We start from the raw sequence: 26,200 nt of genomic DNA, 5'->3' as shown, positions 1-26,200 counted from the left end.
GGATGATATGAGACCCACCTCTTTGTAGTTAGCCATATTTTCTCACCTTGTGCAATAGATACATACCTTAGCATGATCAGGAAGGGAAATTGTAGCTCTGTGTTTGATTTTCTTGTCCCTTGCCCTCTCTCCCCAAAGAAACGACGTAAATTAAACTAGGAATTGAGAGGGGCAGGTTAGAACTAGCCCCGCCTCCAGCCCAGTTCTGTCTCCAAGGCCTATGCTGCTGTGTGTCATTGCAGGTGGCCCCAGCTGATGGCTTCTCTGACCTCGCCATGCAAGTGATGACATCTCCATCAAAGAACTACATTCTGTCTGTGATCAGTGGGAGCATCTGTATATTGTTCCTGATTGGCCTGATGTGTGGACGTATCACCAAGCGAGTAACACGAGAGCTCAAGGACAGGTAGAGCCACCTTGACCACCAAAGGAACTACCTGTCCAGTGCCCAGTTTGTACAGCCCTCCTGTATAGTGTACCCACTCACCTCGTTCTTCTAGGAGGTGGCATCAACACCCATGTTAGAGCAGAAGCAGGTGTCCTCTGCGTTGTCCCATCTCAGACTTCGCCCGTGTCCATGGTGTCCTCCTCCTTCTCGACCACTTGTGCAACAGCAGCAGCTGGCCGCTTTGGTTATTGCCTTTGTTGGCAAATTTGGGTTTACCTGCCCGTAGACAAGTCTCTCTCATACCAATGGAACTACCAATACTTCCAGAACCAACTTACCTGACCTGCAACTCAACTGATTTTTAAAAAAAAACAAAAACAGAAACACCAAAAAAAAAAAAAAAAAAAAAAAAAAAAAAAAAATTTTTAAAAAAAAACAAAAAAAAAAAAAAAAAAGAAAAGAAAAAAAAGAATTTTTAAAGAAAGAAAAATGTATATAGTAACACATCTCCTCCAGGCTTGACTTGGGCAATGGGGTTATTTCTTCTGTGTGACTGTAAAATGAAGGCAGGACTTAAGGAAAACATACCACCCAATATGCTATGTAACTGGGATGTCTTGCTCATTTCTCAAAAGCACCTTTGGACCATGTGGGGGCCATGGACTTCACCGAGGAGTGGGAAATCACTGACCAGCCTGCTTTGGATCTTTTTTCCTTCTGCTAAAACAGTGATGCCTTCCAGTTCCCACCTTAATAGAGCCACTGCTGGTCAGACCCCAAGGCCACGAGTATTTCTGTGATCCCCTCACTTCAGTGAGGTAAAGCAAGCATGAGCTTCCCTAGGCCAAAGGCAGATGGGTTGGGGAGGAGATCAAAAGTGTGAAGCTGGTCAGAGGCTGGACCCTGAGTCCCAAGAAGTAGGATCCCAGGCATCTTCCTCCTCCAGGTTAGCATAGGACTCAGTTACATTCAGAGTGACTGTGCTGGGGATGGTAGTTAGTCTGGAAGCCTGCCCAGAGGCAGAAACTGCAACGAGTAGGGAGCTCAGGGGAGGAAGGAGGAGCAGGGATGGGTTCACTTTGCTCAATTTTTTAGGCAACAGTGGAGGTCCAAGACGTGATCTCAGGGTGTGACCGACAGTCCAACCTGACCCTTCTGCAGGCTCAAGGCCACCTTACCAGACAAGCCCCCTTATGGCTCTTTGTGGAGAGGACTTGGAAAGTTATTACGTTAAAAGATGGAGCCTTTTCTCCGTTTTTTTTTCTTTCTGTCCATTTGCTGCATTTACCCACTGTAGTAGGCACTGGCTAAATGTACTTTGATGAATCATCACATGTTGTACTTCCAGAATCTGGCTTTATGGAAGCAGTCATCCTGGCCGGCCTCCCTCATCCCTCCAGTGTGGGATGGCAGGTTTGGTGTATAAAAGGGGAGGAGCGCAGGCATCACGGTACAACCTGGCACACCTTGGTTTGAGTCTGGGGCAAGGAGTTACAGTGGGTGCACAAGAGGGCGGCATGTACAGTAGGAGATATATTTATATAATATATATTTTATTAACCTGTTAGACGTCCACAGAGTATTATAAATCATGTGCCTAAAACTGTCCACATAGACCATGACGCCCTTCCTTGCCCTGCCCCTCCTTTGCCACTGTCCACGTGTGCTGTGGGATGTATGCAGCATTTGTCTCCCCTGAAATGTGTTCGATACAAAGTGGGTCGGTTTGTGGATCGGTTGATTCAGATTACTCCTTGTCTCCTCTGATTGATATATGTTTGAATACTGTGGTTTTCTTCTTTTTCTCGTTGCTACCCTTCCAGGAGGCAGTGCAACCCACAAATCAGCTGTATCCCCCTGCCTAGGGCACCGTAAGTCACCAAGAGGAGTGGCTATACTGCCTGGTCCCCTCAGTCCTGCTCTTAGGGTCTTCCTGATTCTCAGCACCTGTCCTGGGATTCTTCCAAAACTTGAACCTCTTGGAGTCTGAGCAGCATGCCCCTACTGCCACCATTGTTGGACTAAATTGAGCTAGTCCGGATAGTCCACCTCCAGGAGTTCCCACCTGGGCCATGGGGGCTTGGGATTGAGAACCAGGATGTCCTCTGAACGCAGGCCCTCTCACATGTCTGGCGTGGTGTACAGGATAGAGTAAAACATTCACCATTTGGTGAGTGTGCAGGTACCATCCTCCATGTCTGCATTCTCCCTCCCAGTGTATGTAAAACAAAGCAGTAGTTTAAGGTGTCTCGACATTTTGGCTTTGTCTGAAGCATATCTGGAAGCTTGAGAAGGAGTTTGATTCTTGACACATTTATCGTCTTTAGAAATGATGAGAATAAAAGGGATAATTCTGCTAGTATTTTTGTTGCTCTTGCTAGAAAGCATTTCACCATCCTGCTTGGAATAGTTTCACAAGACTGGTACTTGAGAGTCCTGGGTAGCGTCCTGAGCAATTTTCTACCTGCAGGGGCCCAACACTGTCTGAACCTGCAGCTCAGCTGTATCCATTCTGCCGCTCGTTTGGTGTAATCACACGGGTTCTGGGGCACGTCTGGTCACTGGCCTCATAGGTCAGTCATGGGCAAATAGTTGAGTTAGTCAAGAAGAGGAAACCGTGGCCGTAGTGGAGAAGCTGATGATGGACCTTGGCCTTTATCTCTTCTAATGTCTAGCCTGTGGACAATAACAAGCCAGTGGTGGGGGTGTTTCCAAGGTCAAGACCTCAGGCATTTGCTGAAAATCCAGGTAACTCATCTGGCCTTGTTAGCTCACTCTGGGGTCTCAGGGAGTCATGTTCAGTGTGCTCCAGAACACTCCAGAGGCGTCAGGAGGTTACTCTCCTGGGCTGGAGGCCCTGTGGTACAGGAGATCAGAAATGCAGGGCGACTGTCAAGAATAAGACACTTCCCTCTAACTGGGTTTCTCGTACAGGAGATCAGAAATGCAGGGCGACTGTCAAGAATAAGACACTTCCCTCTAACTGGGTTTCTCTCCCAGAAGGGTAGCTCTGGGTAGCCCTTACCTTGCTGCGGCCCTGGCATCCTCTGCTATTGCTACTGTCTCCTCTGCTATTGCTACTGTACCAAGAGAAATGTGCTAGCAAGATGCGCTGAGGTGGGAGCACAGTTGAGGCTTGGGTTCACTCCGGCAGGAGAGCCTTCCTCCTCTACCTTCCCTGGGGAACCCCTGGCTGCCACTGCCTGTTCTCTGGGTCCAGTCAGCTCGCTCCGAACCAGTGCATCCTTAGAAGTCCAGGGTTTCTGGTACTCAGCAGGCACTGGCTCGAATTCACTGCAGGCCTCTAGCTGTCTCATATCCTATGCTTCCTTTTCTGGGGGACAGTGAGCAGCTCTGCCTGGGGGAAAGAGGGAGGGAGATTCTGCTTTCCTAGAAGAGGTGACAGAATTTTCAGAGTTCACTTCTTCCCGTTTCCTAAAGTCATATCATAAAAGAATCCAGTGGTAAAGAGGTCTATAAGGATCCATTTACGTATTATCAGACAAAATGGAAAGGGACTTCTGGAAATGTCTCCCATCCTCCCCACTCCCAGGCTGTGGTACAGCTTCTGTTCCAAAGACCCCCACTCTAGGGAGTCATCCAGGGAGAGAGAGATGGGTTCATGGGCCTCCTTTCTTAGCTGGTCTCAAGTTCTTCTGAGAAAAAGCTTTCATTTCCCATTTTTTCCCTCTCCCCTCCCCGCCCCCCCAAATACTACATGTTCTGCACAATACAGCTTATTTTAAGCAAGCAGATACAGGGAAGGGAGGTGGAAGGGACTCTTGGCAGCCAGCCAGCCCAGCCTGACACATTGAACCTAAATTTTGGCCATAGAACAAAAAGAAGAATAGGGCTTTTTGAATTGTGTGCATTTTGGTACATGTATTTGTATTTCAGGTTCTTACGGATTTGGGAAACCTGAAAGGTCCTTTTTATTTTCCCCCTTTTGGATAGCACCTACGTAGCTTTGTCAAGTACAGCACTCTGGTACCCTGAGTTTCTCCTTGGCCTTCAGGGACATCTCTCTCCTTCACCTCTTTTCCACTGCTCCCTGATTCCCAAGGGCTGTGGGGCCACAGCTCCTGTTTTGGCTTGCCTTTCTTACTGTCTGTCTGTCTGTCTGTCTGTCTCTCTCTCTCTCTCTCTCTCTCTCTCTCTCTCTCTCTTTCTCTCTCTCATTTGTCATTGGTTGGCTGTCTCTCTAATACACTCCTCTTGGTCCTCCTCTCCATTAGGACCAGGGTCCCATGTTAGGGCCGTCGAGTCTCAAACCGAATCCCCTTTCTTGCCCTCACCTCAGGCAACAGATAAGTCATAACAAACCCAGATTGACTCTTCTGAGTGACAAGCTTCCCCCATCCATCTAGTGAGATCACTATGGAGACCCCAGGACTGTTTGTCATCTGGAGCACAAGGTGGGACTCTCTGTTTAGTCTGGTGGTGGCAGGATCCTGGCAGTGGTTTCCTCTCCTTCGTCCTCCCCGAGATCTGTCACAACACACCGGTAGGGATGTTGTTGGAATACGTGCAGTAGAGAAGCCTCCCTGGGCAAGGAGAAAATTCAGAATGTGCCTCTATGTTGTTTTTGCCTTCCCCCAACGCAGAACCCATGGAACCTGGACCCCAGAGCCCAGCAGGCCTATGCCTGGAGCTAGGGGGGTTGGAGAGGCCCCGGGCAGACTGCAGTTAGTGCACGGGGTCAGGTGGCCAGCAGCACAGCTGGCGGCAGGAGCCTTTCTAAGTGGCTTCTGCCGACACAGTGTCCCCAGTTCAGTCCGAGCAGAAAAACAGACTGAACAGCAGATGCTGTATGAGATCTTAGGCCTTGAACTTTTTTTTTTAAAGAAAGAGAAAATACAGAAAAGTAAAATTAACAAGCCTCTTTTGTAAATGATTTTTCTTTCTATGTATAAAATCCCGGCAGTTCCTTGTTTTTACATGTTCATGCTGTGTAATTTTGAGATGTTACCAAGATCCTGAACATAATGTGCATTTTTTTCTGTACAGATGAAATGGGAGAATTTAATAAAGAGTTTGCAGGCTTTTACTTGTTAAATCTTCTCTGGTGACTGGGAGGATCCCCCCCCCCAACTGCCTGCCCTGCAAGGAGCATCTTCCGAGCCATGCGCCCTGACCCGACTTGCCGCTGACGTTCGCCACACTTGCTGGTGTCATATCTGTCTCCTCAGCTAAGTAGGTCAAGCGGAGTAGGACCATAGAACCTTTAGAGGCCAGATCCAAGGTTTTCTGACCGTCAGGCTGATATGTTGGGAATTACTCACTTTAAACCACGTCATAAGGCTCCTTTCCGGCAAGAGCATAGCTGGGACCTATCTTAACACATATGACATGTGGATGCGCTCATCTCTAGTGGCCCCTTCCCTCTGGGCCCAGAACTAGGTCTCATTTCTTTTCCATGCCCTGTCAGGTCCCTGTTGGTCAGCCCTCGCCTCCCCATTCCAACAGCCCAGTCCCAGGGCTGTGACCCCTGTGACACCCTTCTTGAGGCTTCTGCCTCCTTCACTGTGGCAAAGCTCATTTGCGTCTGGGTGTTAAAAAATCCTCGCTTAAGGGTTTTGCATGGTCGCAAGGATTTCTTGAAGTAGAAACATCCATACCAGGATTCAAGTGCTAGGATGCCCAGTGAGAAAGGACCAGAGGACCCTGGGGCCAGAGTTTATTCTCAGAACTCCTCAAATCCACTTTCTGCAGCTGTCACATGGGAGATGGTGGGCCTGTGTGTAACGTGGAGGCCAGGAGAAGGTGAAGTGTAGAAGAAAAAAGGAGGAAGGGGGTTTGGGGGCCTTTGGGCCAACTGCGAACACTGTGTGTAGGGAACTCTGGGCAGCCATCGCCCTGGATGGGAGGAGTGTGGGGCCAGCTGCTCCCGAGAGTCCTGGAGAGGCTGCCTGCTGTGGTGCAAGCATGGAAGATGCTCTCATAAAGGAGAGGTGGGTTCCCTAGTCCCGCTGCACTCGGCCCCTCGACAAGATGCCACAGCAGTAGTGGGACCATGCTGCCTTGGCAGTCTCTGAAGGAATCACCCTACCCTAAAATTCTGTGTGGTCTTTGTGATAAAAGATCCTTGGCCAACTTCAGTCCTCAGAGCCATTTGGCATTTGTTCTCAAAAAGGGCTAAGAATGAAAGGATTTTACCCAAAAAGGGGAGAACTTTAGATACCCAGCTCTCAGCTGGATAAAGAAGTGAGACAGGGCGGGTGTGACCCGGCTTTCTCAGCTGGTGAGCAGCAAAACCTGACTATCTGCCCTGCCACATGTGTTTCCCTCTGGCCAGACTGGCCTTGGTACCTGTATGACCCATGCTGGAGCTTGGGGTGGCTGACCTGTCCCCGGAGTCAGACCAGACCCTGGACAGGCCTCCCCTGAGAGCTGTTGACCTTGACCCCAGGATCCCACCTCCCTTGCCCAGAACAACTCACAGCACAGCAGTGTCTTCTCAAATTCTCAGTATTTATGGAGAAATTTGGACAGTCTGGGAGAGAAAGAGGGATCCAACAGGTAACAAAAGGCAGCAAACTAGGAGGAAGCTGGCCGGAGCAAAGAGGGCGGGTCCGGGGCATGGGCAGCCCCTCGGAGAACGTGGAAGCCGCTGGGGCTCAGCCCCGTGTGCTGTGGGACCGGGACCCGCGCCGCGCCAGGAGTGCGCCTCCTGCCCACCTGTGCCCTGGAACGGGGGGCCACTCCTTGACCCCCTCTGGGGAGCGGCTCCATAGGGTGGGCCCCACAGCAGCGATTCCTCCAGAGAGCAGCCAGGATGAGGCCATAGATGAGAGCTGCGCCCAGCAGTCCCAGGTAGCAGTAGGTGGTGGCGATAAGGGTCTGCTCCAGCTCCACTGCCAGGGAGACAGGCACAGGGTGAAAGTGGACCCACCTAGCCCTCCGATGTTATGTCTTCACGGTCTTCTCCCTGCCCCTGCCTCCTAAAAAGCCGTCTCTGGCTCACTTTATGCTCTGTGAAGTTGTATTACTCCCCATTTACAAATTAAAAGTTAGACTTAAGATCTGTAAGGGCAGAGACCATCGGGACTGGGTGGGGTAGGTAGGTGGGTGGATCCAAGGCCAAGAGAAGAAGGTAAAAGACCCCCCAGGGGCCACAGAGAGTTGAGGGCTGAACCAGGACTAGACCCAGGTGCTCTGGACTGGGTCTACACCTTTTCCAGCCAGAATCTCGGGGCTCAGCTCTGACTGCATCATCCACAGGAGCTTCCCAGACCCCCCTGCGGAGGGCCCCTCTGCTGGCTGAGCCCCTGAACATCGCCTGTGTTCCTGTCTTGGGACCATTAGTGCAGTGTTCCTTCCGATTTAAACTTTGGTTCAGCGTCTGACCTACCCTTCTAGACTCACTAATGTTCAAACTGTGTTCCAGTTATTTCTCTGCCCTGACAGATACTTAGTACTCCATAAATGCTTGCTGAATGGGTCAATGACAGTAAAAAGTCAAGGTTTTGTGACCCAGGGGGACCCAGGTCAGTGTCTGGGGGTCCATACCTAGAAGAATGTGTCCAGTCTCATTTGCATTGTCTAGTTCCAGCCTTCTCCTGTGCCCTGGAACAGAATAGATGCCCTTCAAATAGCTTCCTTTTGCTGTGTCCCCCAAAGGAAACAAGCAGGCATTCACCACTAGAGAACACAGAAGCCAAGAGTGAGTGACAGAGTGGGTATTAGGGCATCAGGGGTAGCTGGTCCCCCGAACATCATTGCACAGGCTCCAAAGCCAAGTCCAGGCTTCACCCAGAAGCTGGGGCAGAGCCAAGGTTCTTTGCCACACACAGCAGTGCTTATCTTGACCTCCTGGCTTGCCAGGGGGTAACTGATGTGGGGGTTCCAGGTGGTTGCCTCAGGAAGACTGGAGCACAACCCCTGGGTCCTCTGTACTCACCCTGGCCCCAGGGCAGCGGCAGCACAACTTCTGAGACTCCACTCTGGTGCAAGCCTTGGCAAGTCACAGACATTCCTGCCACCTCCTGAGGCAGCTGCAGCCAGCTGACTATGGGATCCCCAGCTCCCCCAGTGGAGTCCTCTTCCTCCTGGTATTGGCCTTCCAGAACCCAGGAGACCCTCAGAGGCTCAGGGTCATGTCCTAGGGCCACACAAAGTACATGGAAGGGAGGGCCATAGGCTGGGATGAACAGGTTCAGTCTAGGTGGCTGGAGAGCCAGGGCTTGCATCTTATCTGTGGGGAATGAAGGGAAGAGGGATGTTACCCAGTACTACCAGCCTCTTCCAAACCCAGTCCTCTTGCATCCCCTTCCTTCTGGGGCCTCCGGAGACTCTTCTTCCCTTCCTCTCTGGCCTTCCTTTCGTCAGAATCTCCTTTTCCCCACTACTGGCCTTCTGGCCTGTTCAGCAAGCAAAATATGAGCTGAGCTTATCACTGCCACATGTTCCTCTGTCCTCTGGGCCTTCAGTATCCTTACTACAGAGCAAGGGAAGGAAATGGATTTAATGTTCTTGATGAGGCTTCCCCTCCCAGGCCTAAAAGTCCAGGTCTAAGGGGTTTGTGTCCATCCTCAAATGCTCCCAGCCAATTCCAGAAGCGTCAGCCTTTTCCCTGCTGGAAGTATACTCTTCTGAGCCCTCCTTCTCTTTCAGTCATCCCTACTGACCAGGGCTTCCTCCAAGGGGCCTCCACCATCGACACCTTTCTGCCCACTGCCACCTGCTCCATTGCAATCCTATGCACTAGGGGCACCAGATCCCTACACACTTAGACTCACCTTGATAAAGCAGTTGGGTACCTTCTCCAAAGATATACTGGCCTGAAAACCATATGGCACAGTAGTAGGTGCCCTCATCAGCAGGGCTGGCATTGCCCACAGTCAGGAGTGCAGCATTCTGGGCTGGGTCCATCTCTGCCAGAAAGCGAGGATTCACACCGGAACCATAGGTCAGGGGAGACCCTTCTCGCTGACTCAGCAGGAAGGTGGGGCCACTCCCCTTCAACTGCCGGTACCAAGATAGGACATGAACCCTGGCTGGACTTCCCTGCACCACACACCAGATCTGTGGATTGCCTCGTCCACTCACCACAGAAGACTGAGGCTGGAACAGAGAGGGCTGGAAGACCTCTGAGGCACCTGAAGAGGCAGAGAGGACAGTGACAGACTCAAAACAACTCAATGGTCTTTTATTAGACACTATCAGCTCAGCCTAGTGTACAGTCTTGCTAGAAGGCCATTTGACAATATCTGTCAAAATTGTAAATCATCATACCCTGTGATCTGGCAATTTTATTTCCATAAATTTATCTTATTAAAATAATTGGAGTCGTATATTGGTAGACCTACAAAGATGAACGTTATAATAATGAGAAAATGAATGTAATTAAAGGAGAGGTTTGATTTTTAAATGAGACACTCATATGATGCAGTACTATGCAGGCCCCATAAAAGGAAAATGTAGAACTCTCACTTCTGGGTACGATGGAGTAGTTGGCAGGCAAATAATGTTCCCACTGAAAATAACTAGAAAAGCCAGAGAAACAGGTGATATTTCAGGTTTAAGAGAGTTACAGAAGCAACAGTGGCCCAGGAGGGTTAAGGATGCAGAGAGGAAAGAACCATGGAGATGCAAAGTGACAGTTTTCAGCCATCTGCAATTACCAACTCTAGCAAGAGGGTAAGGATCCAGATTTTCTCCCCAGGCAGAAGGCTGCAGGTGAGACAAGAGAAATTAGCAGAGACATTTATAGTCTCACAGGCTGGAGTGACAAAATTGAAAGCCTGAGGAACCTCAAATATATGTTCAGTTATCACCATTAACTGAGGTCTGAAATTTTATAAGATGGAACTTTAAAAGCTAAGCCCAGACCTCTGTAAAGCAGAGCAGAATTTTGCAGTGTCACAGTACTGAGAAGATGAAAGATCAGAGTTCAACATCTCTCAGAAGGAAACACTCTGCTGTATACACCAACATACAGCATACACTTTGATTTCAGTTCAAAGTCCCAAACAGGTCAGCCCTAGGAACAAGGCAAATGAGTAGTAGGTGGAACTCTATTAAAACTGTATTCCATAGTCTTCTAACTAATTGTAAAGGAATTTTGGAATTAGGAAACTACCATTTGACAACCACCACAGTAATAATCACTCAGGCAAGAAGCATCAATAGATGATAAAACATTTTGGGTTTTGATAAGTTTATTTATTTTAAGAGAAAGAGCATGAGTGAGGGAGGGGCAGAGAGCTAGGGAGAGAGAGACTCCCAAGTAGGCTTCACACTGTCAGCACAGAATTCAATGTGGGGCTCAATCCCATGAACAGTGTGATCATGACCTGAGCCGAAATCAAGAGTCGGACACTCAACTGACTGAGCCACCCAGGCACCCAACCACAGAAACAAAATTAGTATCAATAGGAATGGGGCAAGTAGATATCATGTGCCTCCTGATATAGTGCACTGAGAACACAATCTTTCTACAGTATTCGTGTCATAAATGCATGCCTTAATCTAATCATGAGGAAACATCAGGTTTGAAGCATCAAACCCCAGTTGAGGTATATTCTACAGAATAACTGGCCTGCACTCTATCATGAAAGGGTGAAAACTAAGGAAATGTTCTAGATTAAAGGAGAATAAAGAGACGTGATAATGAAGTGCAGTGTGGGATCATAGATTGGATGATCTTGGACTATATATATATATAGAAAGAGTAATATATATATTACATATATATATATGAGTAAGACTGAATCATATTAATGTTGGCTTCTTGATTTTGATCATTGTACTATGTTACACTAAGATTGATGGCTGACTTCTCATCAGATATGATGAAAGCCAGATGGCAATGAAAGGACATTTAAAGTTCTCACATGAAAGAAAAAAAAAAACCTGTCAACATAGAATTTTTTTACCTAATGAAAACCTAATGAAACAGTCTTTAAAATAAAGATGTTCTCAGATAAAAGCTGAGATGATTTGTCATCTTCAGGAATCCTAAAGGGAAATCTCCAGGCAAAAGAAAAATGATCCTAGGTGGAAATACAGAACTGCATGAAGGAATGAAGAACAATAGAAAGGGTAAATATGTTGTTAAATATAAATAAATATTGTCTGTACAAAGTAATAGAAATGTTGACTTAAAATGTCTTATAAGAACAACACAGAAGTTGGGAGGAGACAAGTGAAGTTAAAATACTCTAACATTATAGCCTTATTAGGGAAGTGATCAAAGTAGTATTATATTAGAGCATGAAGTCAGAAATGCATATTTTAATCTGTAGGAGTAGCCACTAAAAAAAATAATAAAAGAATGTATAATTAACAAGTTTTTAGACGAGGGAATATATTCTTAAAAAGAATCCAGGGGCACCTGGGTTGCTCAGTTGGTTGAACATCTGACTCTTAATTTCAGCTCAGGTCATGATCTCACAGTTTGAGTTTAAGCCCCATGCTAGGCTCTGCACTCACAGTGTGGAGCCTACTTGGAGTTCTCTGTCCCCTCTCTCTGCCTCTCTCTCCCCAAAGTAATTTAAAAAAAAGAATGCAAAAGAAGACAACAGATAAGAGGAGAAGGAACAAGTAGTATAGTAGGTATAAACCCAAATATTTAGTAATTACACTAAATATAAGGGGACTAAATTCTATTAAAAGACTAGAATAGACAGAATGGATCAAAATCTAACAACTAGAACCTGCTAATAAAGGTCATACCCTAAATATTAAAACTTCAAAACTTTGAAAGTAAAATATTATTATCACTGACATAGCTATACTAACATCAGATCAAATAGACTTTAAGGCAAGAAATAGTACAAGAGATGACGATATACACTTAATGATGTAAAAGGGTCATTTCACCAGAAAGACATAAACCCAGCCATATCAATAATCATATTAAATGTAAGTAGTCTAAACACCTCAATTAAAAGTCTGATTGGATAAGAAAATAAGCCTAACTATATTCCATCCACAAGAAACCCACATAAAGAGAAAAATAATTTAAAAGAAAAAGGACAGCAATGTCATACCATATATTCTACTATGATCTTTTTTTTAAACTGAAGGGGCAGTATCAAAATCAAATAAAGTTGATTTCAGGGCAAAGAATGTTACTAATAGAAAGTTTTATTTCATAATGTTAAAGAGTTCAATTCATTAAGAGAATATAACAGTCTTAAACATCTACACACATATGGAATTTCAAAATAAAAAAGCAAAAATAATAGAACTGCACAGACAGACAAATCCACAATAACAGCCAGAGATTTCAACACCAATCTTGTAATATTTGATAGAACAAGTAGATAGAAAATCACTGAGGGTAATGATGAATTGAATAATACCATCAACCAATTTGCTAAGTGGTACTTATAGAACACTCCACCCAACAACCCCCAAATACACTTATTTTTCAAATGCCCATTGAACCTTTATCAACTTAGATCATACTCTGAGCATAAGACAAGTCTTAATACATTTAAAAGGATTCGAGTCAAACAAACAATGTTCTTTGACCACAGTGGAATTAAATTAGAAATCAGTAACAAAGATTTGGAAAATTTCCAAATGTTTGGAAAATAACATTTCCAAATAACCTATTGGTGAAAGAATAAATCTGGAAGTATAACCATATTTAGAAGTAAATAAAAATAAGAACGTGATATGTCAAAAAATGTGTGGGTGTTACTGACACATTTTTTACAGTAACTGGAAACAGACATGGGGGATCTTATTCAGATGATAAAAATGCTTTAAAACTCAATGTTGGCTATAGTTGCACAACTTGGTACACTTATTGAAAACAAATTGTAAAATTTGTAAAATGGGTGAGTTGTATAACATGTACAGTTCACAGAAGTTGTTTCTAAAAACACATAAGGAAAGGAAAAAATAAAATTTTATTTGCAGACAGCTTAGTGGTATGCATTAATAAATTTTTAAATGTATAAACTATTAGAATTAGTAAATGAGTTTATCAAGGTCACTAGATATAAGGTAAATATAGAAAAATAAATTCTATTTCTATATAAACTATAAGTAGACAATGAAAGTAACAAAATTCTATTTATGATAGTATCAAAAACAACAGATACCTGGAAATCCGTTTATTTTGAGAGAGAGAGCATGCACATGAGCTATGGAGGGGCAGAGAGACAGACAGAAAATGGCAAGCAGGCACCGTGTTGTCAATGCAGAGCCTGGCACAGGGCTCAAACTCAAGAACTATGAGATGACGACCTGAGCCAAAATGAAAAGTCAGACGCTTAACCAACAGAGTCACTCAGGTGTCCCGCTAGAAATAAACTTAATAAAAATATGCAAGTCATCTACACTGAAATCTATACAACATTATTATCGAAAGAAATGTTTAAAATGTAAATAAGTATATACCACGTGCATGCCTTGGAACATTCAGTATGATAGTGTCAAACTTAGCTCATATTCTGAGCTATAAAACAAGTCTTAATACATTTAAAAGTTTCAGTCAAACTCCAGCAGGTCTTTTTGTGGAAAATGATAAGCCAATTCTAAAATTTTTATGGAAATGTAAAATTCCTAGAATATCTAGGGCAATCACAAAGAACAGCAAAACTGGAGGATTTATACTCCCAAGAAGCAAAACTTTTAAAGGACTAATATAATGAAAACAGTCTGGTTCCACAATGGATCAGTGGAACATGAGACAGAATCCAAAACATGTATATAGTTTTATGACAAAGGGATACTACAATGCTATGGAGAAAGGACAGTTCTTTCGTGCTGGGTCAACTTGATATGCACATATGAACAGCTGTGTGTTTTGTTTTTTTTTTTTTTTTGGCAAAAACAATGAACTTTAACCTCTAACTCTTAATAGAGTGCAACCAGAAATCAGTTTCAGCTGGATTAACATCTAAATCTGGAATGTAAAATAATAAAGCTTAAAAGATAACATAGGATAATTTCTCTTTTTTAAGTTTATTTATTGGAGAGAGAGAGAAAGCAAGAATGAGCAGAGAAGGGGGGGAGTGGGCGGACAAAGGATCCTAAGTGGGCTCCATGCTAACAGCAGAGAGCGTGATGCAGGGCTTGAACTCACAAACTGTGAGAACGTGACCTGAGCCGAGTCGAATGCCACCCAGGCACCCCAAGAATATCTTTATCAGCATAAATCTTGGAAAGAAATCTTAGTAGGCAAAGATTTCTTAAATACAACACTTAAAAAAAGCCAATGATAATGGAAAAACTTCTATGTAAACAACATTGCAACTGGGGGTGTCTGTTTATCAGAAGACGCCATTAACAGTAGTGAAAAGATCCATGGAGTGGAAGATACTCACAACACATATAACCATCAGAGGATTTCTATTTATATTATATAAAGATCTCCCATAAATCATTAACAAAAAGTCAAATGACCCAATAAAAAAAAATGAAACAAAAGATTTGAACAGGCCCTTCACAGAACAGGATATCCTAAAGGTCAACAAACATGGAAACCTGCTCAATCCCATTATTCATCAGGGAAACAGATATTAAGACTATGAGATCAGGCGTATACCTCAATGGCTAAAATGAAAAAGACAGGTAATACTCCGTTTCAGTAAAGATGTGGGAGCAATGGGAATTCTCTTATAAATGTATGTATCTTTTTGCTCGTATCCCAAGATCTGAAGGAAATTTTAAAACCGTTAACAGCAGTAGTGTGTGGGTTTGGGGTCATGGGAGGTCTTACAGCTTGTAATATTTCTGCTGATGTTTGATTTTATTTTGCAGGCTTTACTATTACCATCAGAAGTTAAAAGTTTCGCATTTTGAAAAGAACAAGTCTCTCTCCCCCATCACACTCAAATACCAAGACCCAGTACGTAGTGGTATTTCCTCGCCCTTGTCTCTCCTGACCTTTCTGTAGTACTTACCTTGACCACTCCAGGGTCAAAGCCCAGTCTGCCTTCACCCCCCAGGGGCTAACCCCACTCTCCTCCCCTCCCACCCATCCATCAGCCTTCCCACTGCCCCAGTCTCCGTGCCTGATCTCTCCCTCACCCTCTCTGCGGGCTCCTGTACAAGCATGCTGCGGGTAGTTCTTCCCTGAGGGTGCCTCAGTTTCCCTCTGGTCTCATTTCCACAAAAGTAGAGTGAGGAAGATCCACCCCACCCCCTGCATTCCCCAGCCTTGGAGGTTACCAGCTGGCAGACAAGTCCCAGTCTCCAGGTCCTGCAGACCCTGTCACCCAGCTACCCTCCCCTCCACCAAAGCCTCTCAAGCCTGGGTCACCTCCTGCCACCTGGATGGCCCCCAGCCAACCACTGCTCCTGCTGGCGCCAACGTCATGCCCCAGCCCATCCCCCACCCCTCCGGACCGCCACCACTTTCACCAGACCCCCATCTACCAGCCGCGTGACTGTGGACACCTTATCTAAGCCTCAGTTTCGCTGTAAAGTGGAGGGCCGTAGAATCTACCTCACAGAATTGTCATAAGGATTAAATGAGATCAAGTCTAGCATACAGTGACTGCTTAATCAGTGTCACCAGTTTCTACTATTTCTGTTCAGCTCCATCGGACTGCATGGCTCAAATGATCTGCCTCCCCCCACCTTCCCCAAGTACTGAAACCGCTCCTTTCGTCCTTCAGCTACCCTGCCCAAGCCACTCTGTCTGTCCAGGTCCAGCCCCTGCACCGCCTCCCATTCTCGGCACTCAGGCCTAGGAGGTGGGATTGAGGGGTCTGCCTGGCTGTGCACCAGCCACCCTCCCTCCCTCAGCTTCCAATACTTCCCCCTGCTCCTCTGTAGGCTCCTAAACCAGAATCTGCCCACACTCATAAACCTCCGTCCCTATTAAAATGGAAAGGGGCGCCTGGGTGGCTCAGTCAGTTGAGCGGCCAACTTCGGCTCAGGTCCTGATCTCAGCTCAGAGCCTGGAGCCTGCTTCAGATTCTGTGTCTCCCTCTGCCCCTCCCCCTACTCATGTTCTGTTTCTCTCCCTCTCTCAAAAAATAAACATTAAAAAGATATTTTAAATGGAGAGAGAGGCCTAATTAGGATCTGGGACAGGGAGAAGGGAGAACCTCACCTGAGACAGAGTGCGTCAGCCAGACACACAGGGCCCAGCCACGCCAGGACATCGTGACTCTACTCAGAAGCTTTGGTGGGGATGCCATCTCCATAACAGACGGAGGCTGGACCGAGCCTGCAGCACTTCTCAAGCTGAGCCCTCCCTGTGGCCCCCGGAACCAGGGGCTTGGCGTCGGCTTCCTCCCTAGGTGCAGAAGGTGGGGGGCAGACACAGGCGCAGAGCAGTTGTGGGCCAACCCCAATATCCGGTCTCTCGGAAAGCCCCTGGAGGGGTGAGGTGGGGCATCCGAGTGCTGGGGCGAAGCACAGAGGACTACTTGGTTTGCAAGTAGTTAAGCAAAGGGCATGGTTTATTGGCCCCTGAAACAAGTCCCAAAAAGGTCCCAGCCCCAGGGGTCTGCCAGATCTGCAGGACTGAACTGTGATATCAGAAGCACATCCCTTTCCTTCTCTCTGCTCTGTATCCATCTTTCTTTCGGTTTGGTTTTCAGGCAGGCTCTCCACATGTGGTGGGAAGATGCCCCCAAGGGCCCAAGGCTCACACTGGCCAGCACAGCCACCTCAGGGAAAAGGAAAAGTCTCCTTCCTGTTACTTAGAGCACAGGTCCGAGGCTGATGTCAGTTGACCTAGCCTGGACCGTGCACTTGCCCAAACCAATCCCTGTGATCAGTGGGCTGGCTGGGCCTGGGTCACCTGTGCTCCCTGGAAGCTGAGCCATGGGGGCAATTTCAGAGGATCTTTGAGGACTTCTGCTCTGGGAACCAGAGCTGGGTGCAGTGACCAGAGGGTCCTCAGCAGGTATCTACCTGTCCAAAGAGACTAATGTAACAGAAGAAGGGGGGACAGCTCCGGCCCAAGAGGGGCCCCTCTGCTACCTCCTCCCTGCTTCTTAGTTCGGTAGTCATATCCCCACATTCTCACAAAGTCTCCACCTCACTGTTTGTCCATGTTGCTCTCTAAAGGGCGCCTCTGCTTCCTGACCATCCCAAGAAGTGGCCCGCAGTTTGTCCTGAAGCTCAGGGAGAAAAGCCTTGACGTCCTGCTCACCAGAGCCCTGAGACGTCCTCCTGTCCAGAGAGACCAAGACCTCATGGTTCTGCAATAACAAACAAGATAATAATAACAATAAATAACTGGCCACCTCCTCATCTTCCCTTCAGGTTATCGGGTGGACTCTGTGCCAGACCCAAAAAGCACTTAGCACACACAGTACCCGGCATGTTGGAAACAGCTGGTGAATGAGGTAGGTCTCATTTTCCAAGATGGCCACCACAATGCATCTAACCCCACACGCCCTTTCTTTTTCCACCCAAGTATTCATTTTGTAAGCTGAGATATAATTGATGCACAGTAAGCTGTACGTATTCAAAGTGTATGGCTTGGTAAATTTGGGCATGTACATGTCCCTGAAGCCATCACTGCTATCAGGATACAGAACACATCCTCAACCCTAAAAGTTTCCTCATGTCCCCCTGTCATCCCCCCCCCTCCACCTCTAGAATCTCCAGGCAACCATTGGTGTGCTTCCTGTCACCACAGGTCAGTTTGCATTTTCTAGACTTTTTATATAAATTGCATAACACTGCATGCACCTTTTTGTCTGTTTTTTTTTTTTTTCATGGAGCATCATAACTTTGAGAGCTGTCCATGTTATTCCATGTACCCAGAGTTCATTAATTTTTATTGCTGATTGTATTTCACTGTATGCCATAATTTACTTATCTGTTCACCTGTTGATGTACATTTGGGTTGTTTCTCATTTTTGGCTCCTTCAGATAAGGCTGCCATGAAGATTCACATGTAAGCCTTTGTATGGACATATACTTTCCTTTCAAGGTGATTACCTTGGAGTTGCATGGCTGGGTCATAGGGTAAGTGGATGTTTAACTTCCTAAGAAACTGCCCACCCCTTTTCCAAAACGTCTGTATGAGAGCATCCTTGACAACCCTGCATATGGCCAATCTTTTTGTCTTTGACGTTCTAGTAGGGGTGTGGTGATAGCTTACTGTGGTTTTAACTCGCATTGTCTAATGGCTAATGATGTCGCTGGGCTGCCGTGCTGGGAAGAAGCCAAGCAGTGGCCGGCAAAGCCCACGTGTAGGTGTTCAGCTGACGACCAGCCACATCCGCTAGACATGTCAGTAACCCTCAGTAACTCTCAGATGGTTCCAGCCCCAGCCTTCAGCCCCCTCTCCTCCCACCCCCACCCGCTGATGCCACACAGAGCAGAAATAAGCTGAACCCACCAAGCCCTGCCCAAACTACAGATTCATGAGCAAAGTAGATGTTTGGTATTTTAGAAATGATTTTTTTTTAAGTTTATTTCTTTTTTTTGAGAGACACAGAGATAGCACGGGTCGGGAAGGGGCAGAGAAAGAGGGACAGGGAATCCCAAGCAGGCCCCGAGCTGTCAGCACAGAGGCAGACGTAGGACTCGAACTCGTGAGTCACGAGAGCATGACCTGAGCCGAAGCCAGATGCTTAACCAACTGGTTAAGCCACCCAGGCGCCCCCAGAGTAGAGAACTGAGGAGCTTAGGCCCTCCTGATGGACTGCCTGGATTTGAATTCTCCCTCTGCTACTTCTTTTCTAAGTGAACCAAATTCTTTAACCTCTCTGAGCCTGAGTTTTATCTTCTACAAAATGGGAACAGTAGAACATGCCTCAGAGGGTGGTTATGAATCTAAAATAATCCATGTCAGGAACACAGCCGACCTAGCCTGGCACCTGCTACCATTATTTTTACTAGTGTTGTGTGATGGCTGTATGGATATAAAAACACCCTCCCTCATTCTCTCCCAGGGAGCTTGTCTGCCCAGCTCCTGGTGGAAAGGCCTCAGGTGTACGGGTAGGACAAGTTAATATCAGTTGTTCTAGGCGTTTTACAAACATGAAATCACTTGGGTTTTTAAAATTTGAATTCTCTTTGGGGTGCCTGGGTGGTTCAGTCAGTTAAGTGTTCAACTTTGACTCAGGTTATGATCTCATGGATTGTGGGTTCAAGCCCCACATCAGGCTCTGTGCTGACAGCTCAGACCCTGGAGTCTGCTTTGGATTCTGTGTCTCCCTCTCTCTCGGTCCTTCCCCCACTTGCGGTCAGTCTCTCTTTCTCTTTCAAAAATGAATAAATATTTTAAAATATTTAAAATATGGATTCTCTTCTTATATGTCATGTATTGCCAGGCAAAATGTTCTGTCCCTCTGAGCCTGCTTCCTGCCCCTCAAAACAGTGTCAAGGCCGTCTACCAAACAGGGTGAATGTAGGGATGTTATCATCCCTTGTTATGTTACCATCCTGACACAAAGTGGGTTCCTGATAAATAGTAGCTATTAACACTAGTAACATTCATCCTGTGATACAGCAGGTAACAAATTAATTATTGTGGAAGGAAAACAAGGGTGGGGAATGACTTTTTTAAAAATGTATTTTATTTATTTTGAGAGAAACAGTGAAAATGCATAAGTGGAGGAGAGACAGAGAGAGAGAGAGGAAGAGAGAATCCCAAGCAGGCTCTGTACTGTCACTACAGAGCCCAATGCAGGGCTCAAACTCATGAATCGTGACATCATGACCTGAGCCAAAGTCGGATGTTTCACTGACTGAGCCACCCAGGCACCCCAGGAATGACTTAAAAAAAAATTTTTTTTACATTTATTTGTTTTTGAGAGACAGAGTAAGACAGTGCGTGAGCGGGGGAGGGGCAGAGAGAGAAGACACAGAATCTGAAACAAGCTCCAGGCTCTGAGCTAGCTGTCAGTACAGAGCCTAAAGCGGGGTTCGAACCCACGAACCGTGAGATCATGACCTGAGCCAAAGTCGGACACTCAACTGACTGAGTCACCCAGGTGCCCCAGGAATGACTTTTTATGCATAATTTTTGGAGCTTTAAAATTTTTGTGTTATCTATATTGTTTTAAACTTGTAATCCAAGTTTTAATAAAAGTAATAAATTCAAATTACTAATAAAAATTTAAATATGCTATATTGTGTGCCACATAAATTATTTTTATCCCCATTTATAGGTGACTCGAGGCTCTCATTCTCAGACATTCCGTATGTGACTGCTGGTCAGAGCTCAGTTTCCTGACATGGTCCTGCCACAGCCCTCCTCCTGCTGGCCTTGTGAAATTCAACCCAAGCATTCCACAAACGACTAAATTCTAGAAAGGTACACAGCTGTGGAGCAGGGGAGAGGCTATGCTTTTGGGGAGCCGAGATGGAGAGGGGCAAGGACACGCCTCAGGTCAGCAGTGGTGCAGGCTGTGCAGACTCCCGATTTTCCACCAGGGCCCTTCTCCCTGAAGATTCCACCCCTTGCAGGGAACTGGAGAATAAACAAGAACAATGAAATAACATACTGCCTCCAGCACTTACGAATGTCCCTCCTTGAGGAGAGAAGGGGGGGGAGGGGGAGAGCGCTAGATTCGTGTCAAAAAAACAAGGGAACCAGCAGTTATCCCATAACAAAGTCCTCCAGCTCACTGGAGAAGCCAACAGGCTGACCTCCATGGGATTCGGGGATGGAGAAGAGCCAGCTCAAGACCCTGCTGAGGGGCGCCTGGGTGGCTCAGTCAGTTAAGCATCCGACTTTCGCTCAGGTCATGATCTCACAATTTGTGAGTTCAAGTTCTGGGTCAGGCTCTGTGCTGACAGCTCAGAGCCTGGATCCTGCTTTGAATTCTCTGTCTCCCTCTCTCTCTGGCCCTCTTTCACTCACACTCTGTCTCTCTTTCTCTCAAAAATAAATAAACATTAAAAAATTTAAAAGAAAAGACTCTCCTGTAACTAAGTAAATGGGTGGAGTGAGGGAAGAGAGAACGCTACACCCTTACTTTTGAGTCTTTCTGAAAAGGTTAGGTCTAGTCACTTAGCTGTGTGTGGTAAGAGACTGGAAAACAACTGAAGAAAGAGTCCCACTATGACCTAGAAGCTTCTCAGTGTGGAGCATCAATTGGGGTGTCTGGTGAGAGCAAAGTGTCCTCAAAGCAATGACAAAACGGATTTTGCTCGATTACACACCATGGACATAACGGTCAAAGCATCTCAAAGTGCTCACGTGAGCAGCAGTGAAATAGATACAACTACCTTTAAAGGAGAAAGAAGATTCTGAGAGAGGACCCTGTCAGGTGTGAAACAGGAAGCCCGCACGGCTCTTTTAACTGATCCATCAGCAGATAAAGTTGAGTGGCTTAACGTAAACACCCTGATGGAGGGCTGCCATTAGAGCTTCAACCCAAACCCGGCGAGGAAGAGGTGAAAGGAAAGCAAGAGTTTTCAGTTTTTAAATAGACAAATGTAAAAATAAGTATTTCTTTAAGAAATAAAGGACACATACACTATGCCCACCACCAAAATGTAAAGAAATGGTACACATAGGTTTTTCATTGTAAGTAAATTGTCCTCCCTACCCCCTAAAAAAAAAAAAACCCAAAAAAAACATGACTTTCAATAAACATGGAACTCTAGTAAATGATACAGAAGCTGAACTGTTTTGGAGAAGGAGGCGTCAGCTTCCATAATGAAAGTGAATGCTCCTACCAAACTGATCTTCCGACCAGTAACACTTACACCCTTAGAACAAAACACAGAACGTGATGACTGGAGAGCTCTGGAGACCGAACGAAAGCAGGAGGTTTTTAGAGGGGAGTCGAAACAGAGCAGCAGCCTGAAGCACTCAGAAGCTAAAACTCCAGTAGTAAAATTCACCACCACTTTCTAGAAACCAGGAAAAGTGCCTCAGAAGAACCCAGGCTGCCAGACAGCAAAGAGGAGGCTGAGAAAGGAGACTGTCAGAGAAGGAAGATGCCCAGTTACAGTGAAAACACACTCAAGTCTCTGGCTGACTCTAGAAATGTGCTTTGTGGTAAAATTATTTCAGATATGCCAGCCCCTAGTCCTGGGAGCCAATTCTTTCCAATCTCTACTCTCTCCTTCCTACCTCTCCCAATATATGTATTGAGGGGTATATGCATATATACCAACATACACTATATATATACACATATATATATACACACCAATATACACGATATATAAATAGATATAGATATATATCCTATAGTCTCTGTCTCTTTCTATATAGTCTCTGTTGGTGCCTAATGAGGTGGCTCGGGAAAGTTAACATCCCAGGGTCATTCAACAAGGAAGAGGCAGTGCAGGCATTCAGACCCAGGAGACGTCAGCTTCAAAGTCGTGTTCTTAACCAAACAGGACAATGACCCTTTCACCTCGGAATCTGGGGGACTGAGTTCCATGAAGCCCCAGATCCAAGTGCCTGAGGGTCCCTAACTCTACAGAGGCCCCTCGAGGTGAGGACAGCAGGGAGGAAACGGCACCTCCCTCTTGGCGAAGGTGCACAGAAGAGCCTCTCCAGTCTCTCTGCTACAGGAACCAAATAGATTATCATCTCTCAGGGCAGATTTGATTAGTCTGATTTGAGCCCCTAGTTAATCCCGAGTACCTACTGCACTGTAGATGCCAGGGCTANTATAGACAGTATGCAGGTTGTGGGCTGGCATGGGTGCCAGCGGGGTCCCCGGAGCTTTCCTGCCACCTCCTCAGGCTCTTGTGCCATCATCAGAGGCCATAAGGAAACAAGATTGGCTCGTGTGGCGAGCCGGGCATCCACCACCAAGACCGGGAAGTGGAGAGTGCGGCCCACCGTGGCGGGCAGTGGCGGCTGTACCCTCCGAACGCTCTCCATTCAAAGAAATACCGACTGGACCATGTGCCAAGTGCCGCCGCAAGTGCTGCCGTGCCTCCCATGGAGGTTCTGTCGACAGCGTGCGGGGCTTGCAACTGGTGGGAAAGACCGTCAACGAACACATACTTTCAGACAGTGATGGGTTCCACGAGGGATAGAAAACACGGCCAGGCGCTAGTAAGGGATGGCTGGACGGGAGTGGGGGTGAGTGGGGGTAGGGGTGGAGGTGGGGGTGGGGGTAGCTTCCCTGAAGATGGAGTGAATGGCTCCGTTTTCTCGGGCCCAGACCAGCCAGGAAGGTGCAGAGTGAGATCCGGCCCAGAGCCAGAGCTCCGGGCCGCTGAGTCCGCCTCCGAGGTCGGGCCAGGCCCGCAGACCGGATTTCAGACGCTCTGCTAGAGCCTGGCCCAGGGAGGGCCGAGCGCCTTCCAGGGGCAAGCGACTATCGGTCCAAGCCGCCTGGACTTGCGCCAGGACTAGAGCGCCTTTGAGCCGCAGACCCACTCGGGGACAGAGGCGGCAGGGCTCCTGGAGGGCAGGGCGAAGCGCCGCGCTCCTGACACCCCGGCAGGGCCGGCGGCCCACCGCAGACGTCCCCGCTCCACTTACACACCATCAGAGGGCCTGCCGCCCGCCTTCAGAAAGCAACAGCGACCACTGGGGCGGGGGCCGAGCTCCCGGGGCGGGGCCTCGCGAGACCCAAACAAGCCCCACGTGGCATGGGCGGGGCAACCGCGGGGACGTCACGGCGCGCGCCTGCGCAAGTGCCAGCACGCGCGGGCGTACCCTTGCCGGGGGCCGTAAAGCGCGGAAGGTCGCGGTCTCCCGCTTCCCCGGAACTTTTTACTCCCTCCGCCCCGCCCCCTTCCCACTCCCAGTGCCCCCGGCTCTGGCGGCCGGGCCCCCGACAACTGTTGTGGCTGCTGCCCCGCTGCCGCCGGGGTGCTGCTGACGGCGGAACCCGCGGCGGCCCGTGAGGTAAGGAGACGGCTGCGGGGCCGCTGTTGCCTCCCCTCCGCGCGGGTGTCAGCGCCCGCGTTTCCGCCCTGGTCTCCCTGTGGGGTGGTCGCGGCCGCCCCTCGTTTCCTGTCACTCCTGCCGGGTCGCCTCGGGACTCCGGCGGCCGGGGGCGGGAGTAGTAGGTCCGCCTTGCCTCGTCTCCCTCAACCAGTCTGCGGCTGAGTGGCGTCCGGCCGAAGGGGTCCGGGCCCCGGGGCCCCGGGGCCGGCTGCCTCAGGGCCTGCGCCCCGGCGACTCCAGGCGTCCGCGGCTCGGCCCGCTGTCCAGAGCGGCCGGGGTGCCCTGGCTTCGGGCTCCCAGCCTCGGCTTTGCACAGCGCCTTGCGCGGGTCGGGCTGGTCTCGCCCGCCCGCCCTTCCTCTGCGGGTGCAATCGTTTTCCCGCCTGGAGACGTGCGGCCCGCCTCTGCCTCCCTAACTTGTGCGCCTGCTGCAGAGTGCGGCCGCCGAGTTCACGGGAAAAGCGTAGGCCAAGGCGGTGAGCGGTCTTGGTGGTGTTTGGTCCCTCGGGACCCCTGTGAAGAGCACTCACGTTAGATTCGCGAATCTGTAAGTGCATTTTGCCGGTGTCTGTAAGCGTGACGTGCGGGCATGCGGGGTGTGGGTGTGGGTGTGGGTGGGCGTGTGGGAGGAGGGGTGCCGGGCCACGGGGCACGCTGTTCCAGCGCTAGGGATTTGTCTTAATTTCTTAAACTTGCCTGATCACCCGGTGGCATTTGTTGACAAGTACACCCCCGGGACCGGCAGGACCAGACTCTCCAGGGAAGGAGCTTGGGATAGCGTTGAGTGCTTTGTCTGTCTGTTTCCTTGAAAGCAGTGTCCCAGGTGGCTCTTCTGCTGCACAAGTGTGGGAAGTGTGTCAGTCGAGCTCCACTCACCAGGTTTCCTTGTGACCAGCGTCCATTTGTACACACGCTGGGACCATAAGGGGAATAAGTCAGAGGGACTTGGAGCTGTCCCTTGCTCTCCGTGTTGGAAGCAGGTGTGAGCATAACCAGCCCCATATTGACGCTGCCTAGCCATCTTCTTCTTAGAAGGAGAGAGTATTGTAGGGCCATCCGTGTTTTTTTCAAAATAGGATTTATTTTAAACCGGGTTATGCCTTTTATTTCTTTGTCTTTGACATCTCCAGATTCTTTTGTACTGGCCTGGGTGGCTCAGGGGGTTGAGCAGCGTCCCACTGTTGGATTCGGCTCAGGTCACGGTCCCGGAGTCATGGGATGAGCTGCAGTTCGGGCTCCATGCTCAGCGTGGAGCCTGCTTAAGATTCCCTCTCCCCGGCTCCTGCTTGCTCAGTCTCGCTAAAAACAACAACAACAACATTTGAAACAAAATTCATGTGATTTAGGTATCCCCTCAGATCTTGGGGCCTAGCCTCAAGATCTCAGAGTCCTCGCTGAATTTTTTCCCATCCCGTTTGTTGTCCATTCCAGTTCTTTTGTGGATTATATTTCCTAGGTGCCCACCCTGAATGCGGGAGAATCACGATGAAGCTGTAATTGGTCCAGCCCCCAGAGAGCTCCATTATGAGAGGAGACTAAAAACTCCCCCTTACTGAGTGCTTCTCAGGTGCCAGTTGCCATGTTTTTCCTGTATTGTCTGATTTAGTCTTTGTAGCAACCGGGTGAGGCAGGTGTTCGTAGCTCCCGTTATGGGTGAGGAGCCTGAAGCACGGAGATGGAATGACTTGCCGCTCAAAGCCGTAGAGCTGATGAGAGGTGGGGGAGATTTGCAGCCCCACACCTGTCTGCCCCTGAAGCCTGTGCTCTCAGCTGGGTGGTTGTGCTGCTTCCCTGATCGGCAGACACACTGTGGCCGACGTGGGAGGAGTGGGAGGCTTCTCCGTGCTGGGGAAGTGCAGGGTGTTGTGGGAGAACGCAGGAGAGTCACCTGACCCAGTCTTAGGGGAGAGGGGGGTCGGATAAGCTGTCAGACAGGGTGAGAGCCAAGGGGACGCTCTATGTTTGGGGGCGAGGGTGGCGGGAACTATGCCGGGTGGTTCAAAGGAACAGCGTGCCCGGATCCTGGAGGTTTCAGAGAGACTGGACGCCTGTCCTGTTTGAGG

General features: G+C 48.1%; 3 protein-coding genes across 4 annotated transcripts in view; 2 read left to right on the top strand and 1 right to left on the bottom strand.

Annotated features, from left to right (window-relative positions):
* Positions 1-5,444, top strand: part of GLG1 (golgi glycoprotein 1) — a 160,854-nt gene extending 155,410 nt beyond the window's left edge. Inside the window, 1 exon segment of the mRNA XM_077752791.1 lies at positions 243-5,444. Within this exon segment, the coding sequence (XP_077608917.1) occupies positions 243-410 (168 nt within the window). The 3' untranslated portion in view covers positions 411-5,444.
* Positions 5,445-6,872: 1,428 nt separating this feature from the next.
* On the bottom strand, positions 6,873-16,587 carry LOC144222320 (uncharacterized). 2 transcript variants are annotated; one of them, XM_077752811.1, is made up of 5 exons: positions 16,410-16,587; positions 9,127-9,486; positions 8,289-8,582; positions 7,898-7,954; positions 6,873-7,242 (listed from the first exon to the last, which is right to left on the bottom strand). In XM_077752811.1, exons 1-5 carry the CDS (start codon positions 16,501-16,503, stop codon positions 6,926-6,928), a joined length of 1,122 nt encoding a protein of 373 aa, XP_077608937.1. In that variant the 5' UTR covers positions 16,504-16,587; the 3' UTR covers positions 6,873-6,925. The 2 variants fall into 2 exon arrangements, with proteins under 2 accessions (XP_077608937.1, XP_077608938.1); XM_077752812.1 differs by having other exon boundaries at positions 9,127-9,261.
* A 7,345-nt stretch (positions 16,588-23,932) lies between these two features.
* The window catches only part of PDPR (pyruvate dehydrogenase phosphatase regulatory subunit), a 35,263-nt gene continuing 32,995 nt past the window's right edge, over positions 23,933-26,200 (top strand). The window contains exon 1 of the mRNA XM_077752790.1: positions 23,933-24,095. The gene's annotated coding sequence lies outside the window, so the exon portion shown is untranslated. The remainder of the gene's footprint in view (positions 24,096-26,200) is intronic.

Source organism: Crocuta crocuta, unplaced genomic scaffold, assembly GCF_008692635.1.
Source record: "Crocuta crocuta isolate KB4526 unplaced genomic scaffold, BGI_CrCroc_1.0 scaffold727, whole genome shotgun sequence".
Taxonomy (NCBI): domain Eukaryota; kingdom Metazoa; phylum Chordata; class Mammalia; order Carnivora; family Hyaenidae; genus Crocuta; species Crocuta crocuta.
The sequence above is the reverse complement of the archived record's forward strand: the minus strand, read 5'-3'. Positions and strand labels throughout refer to the sequence as shown.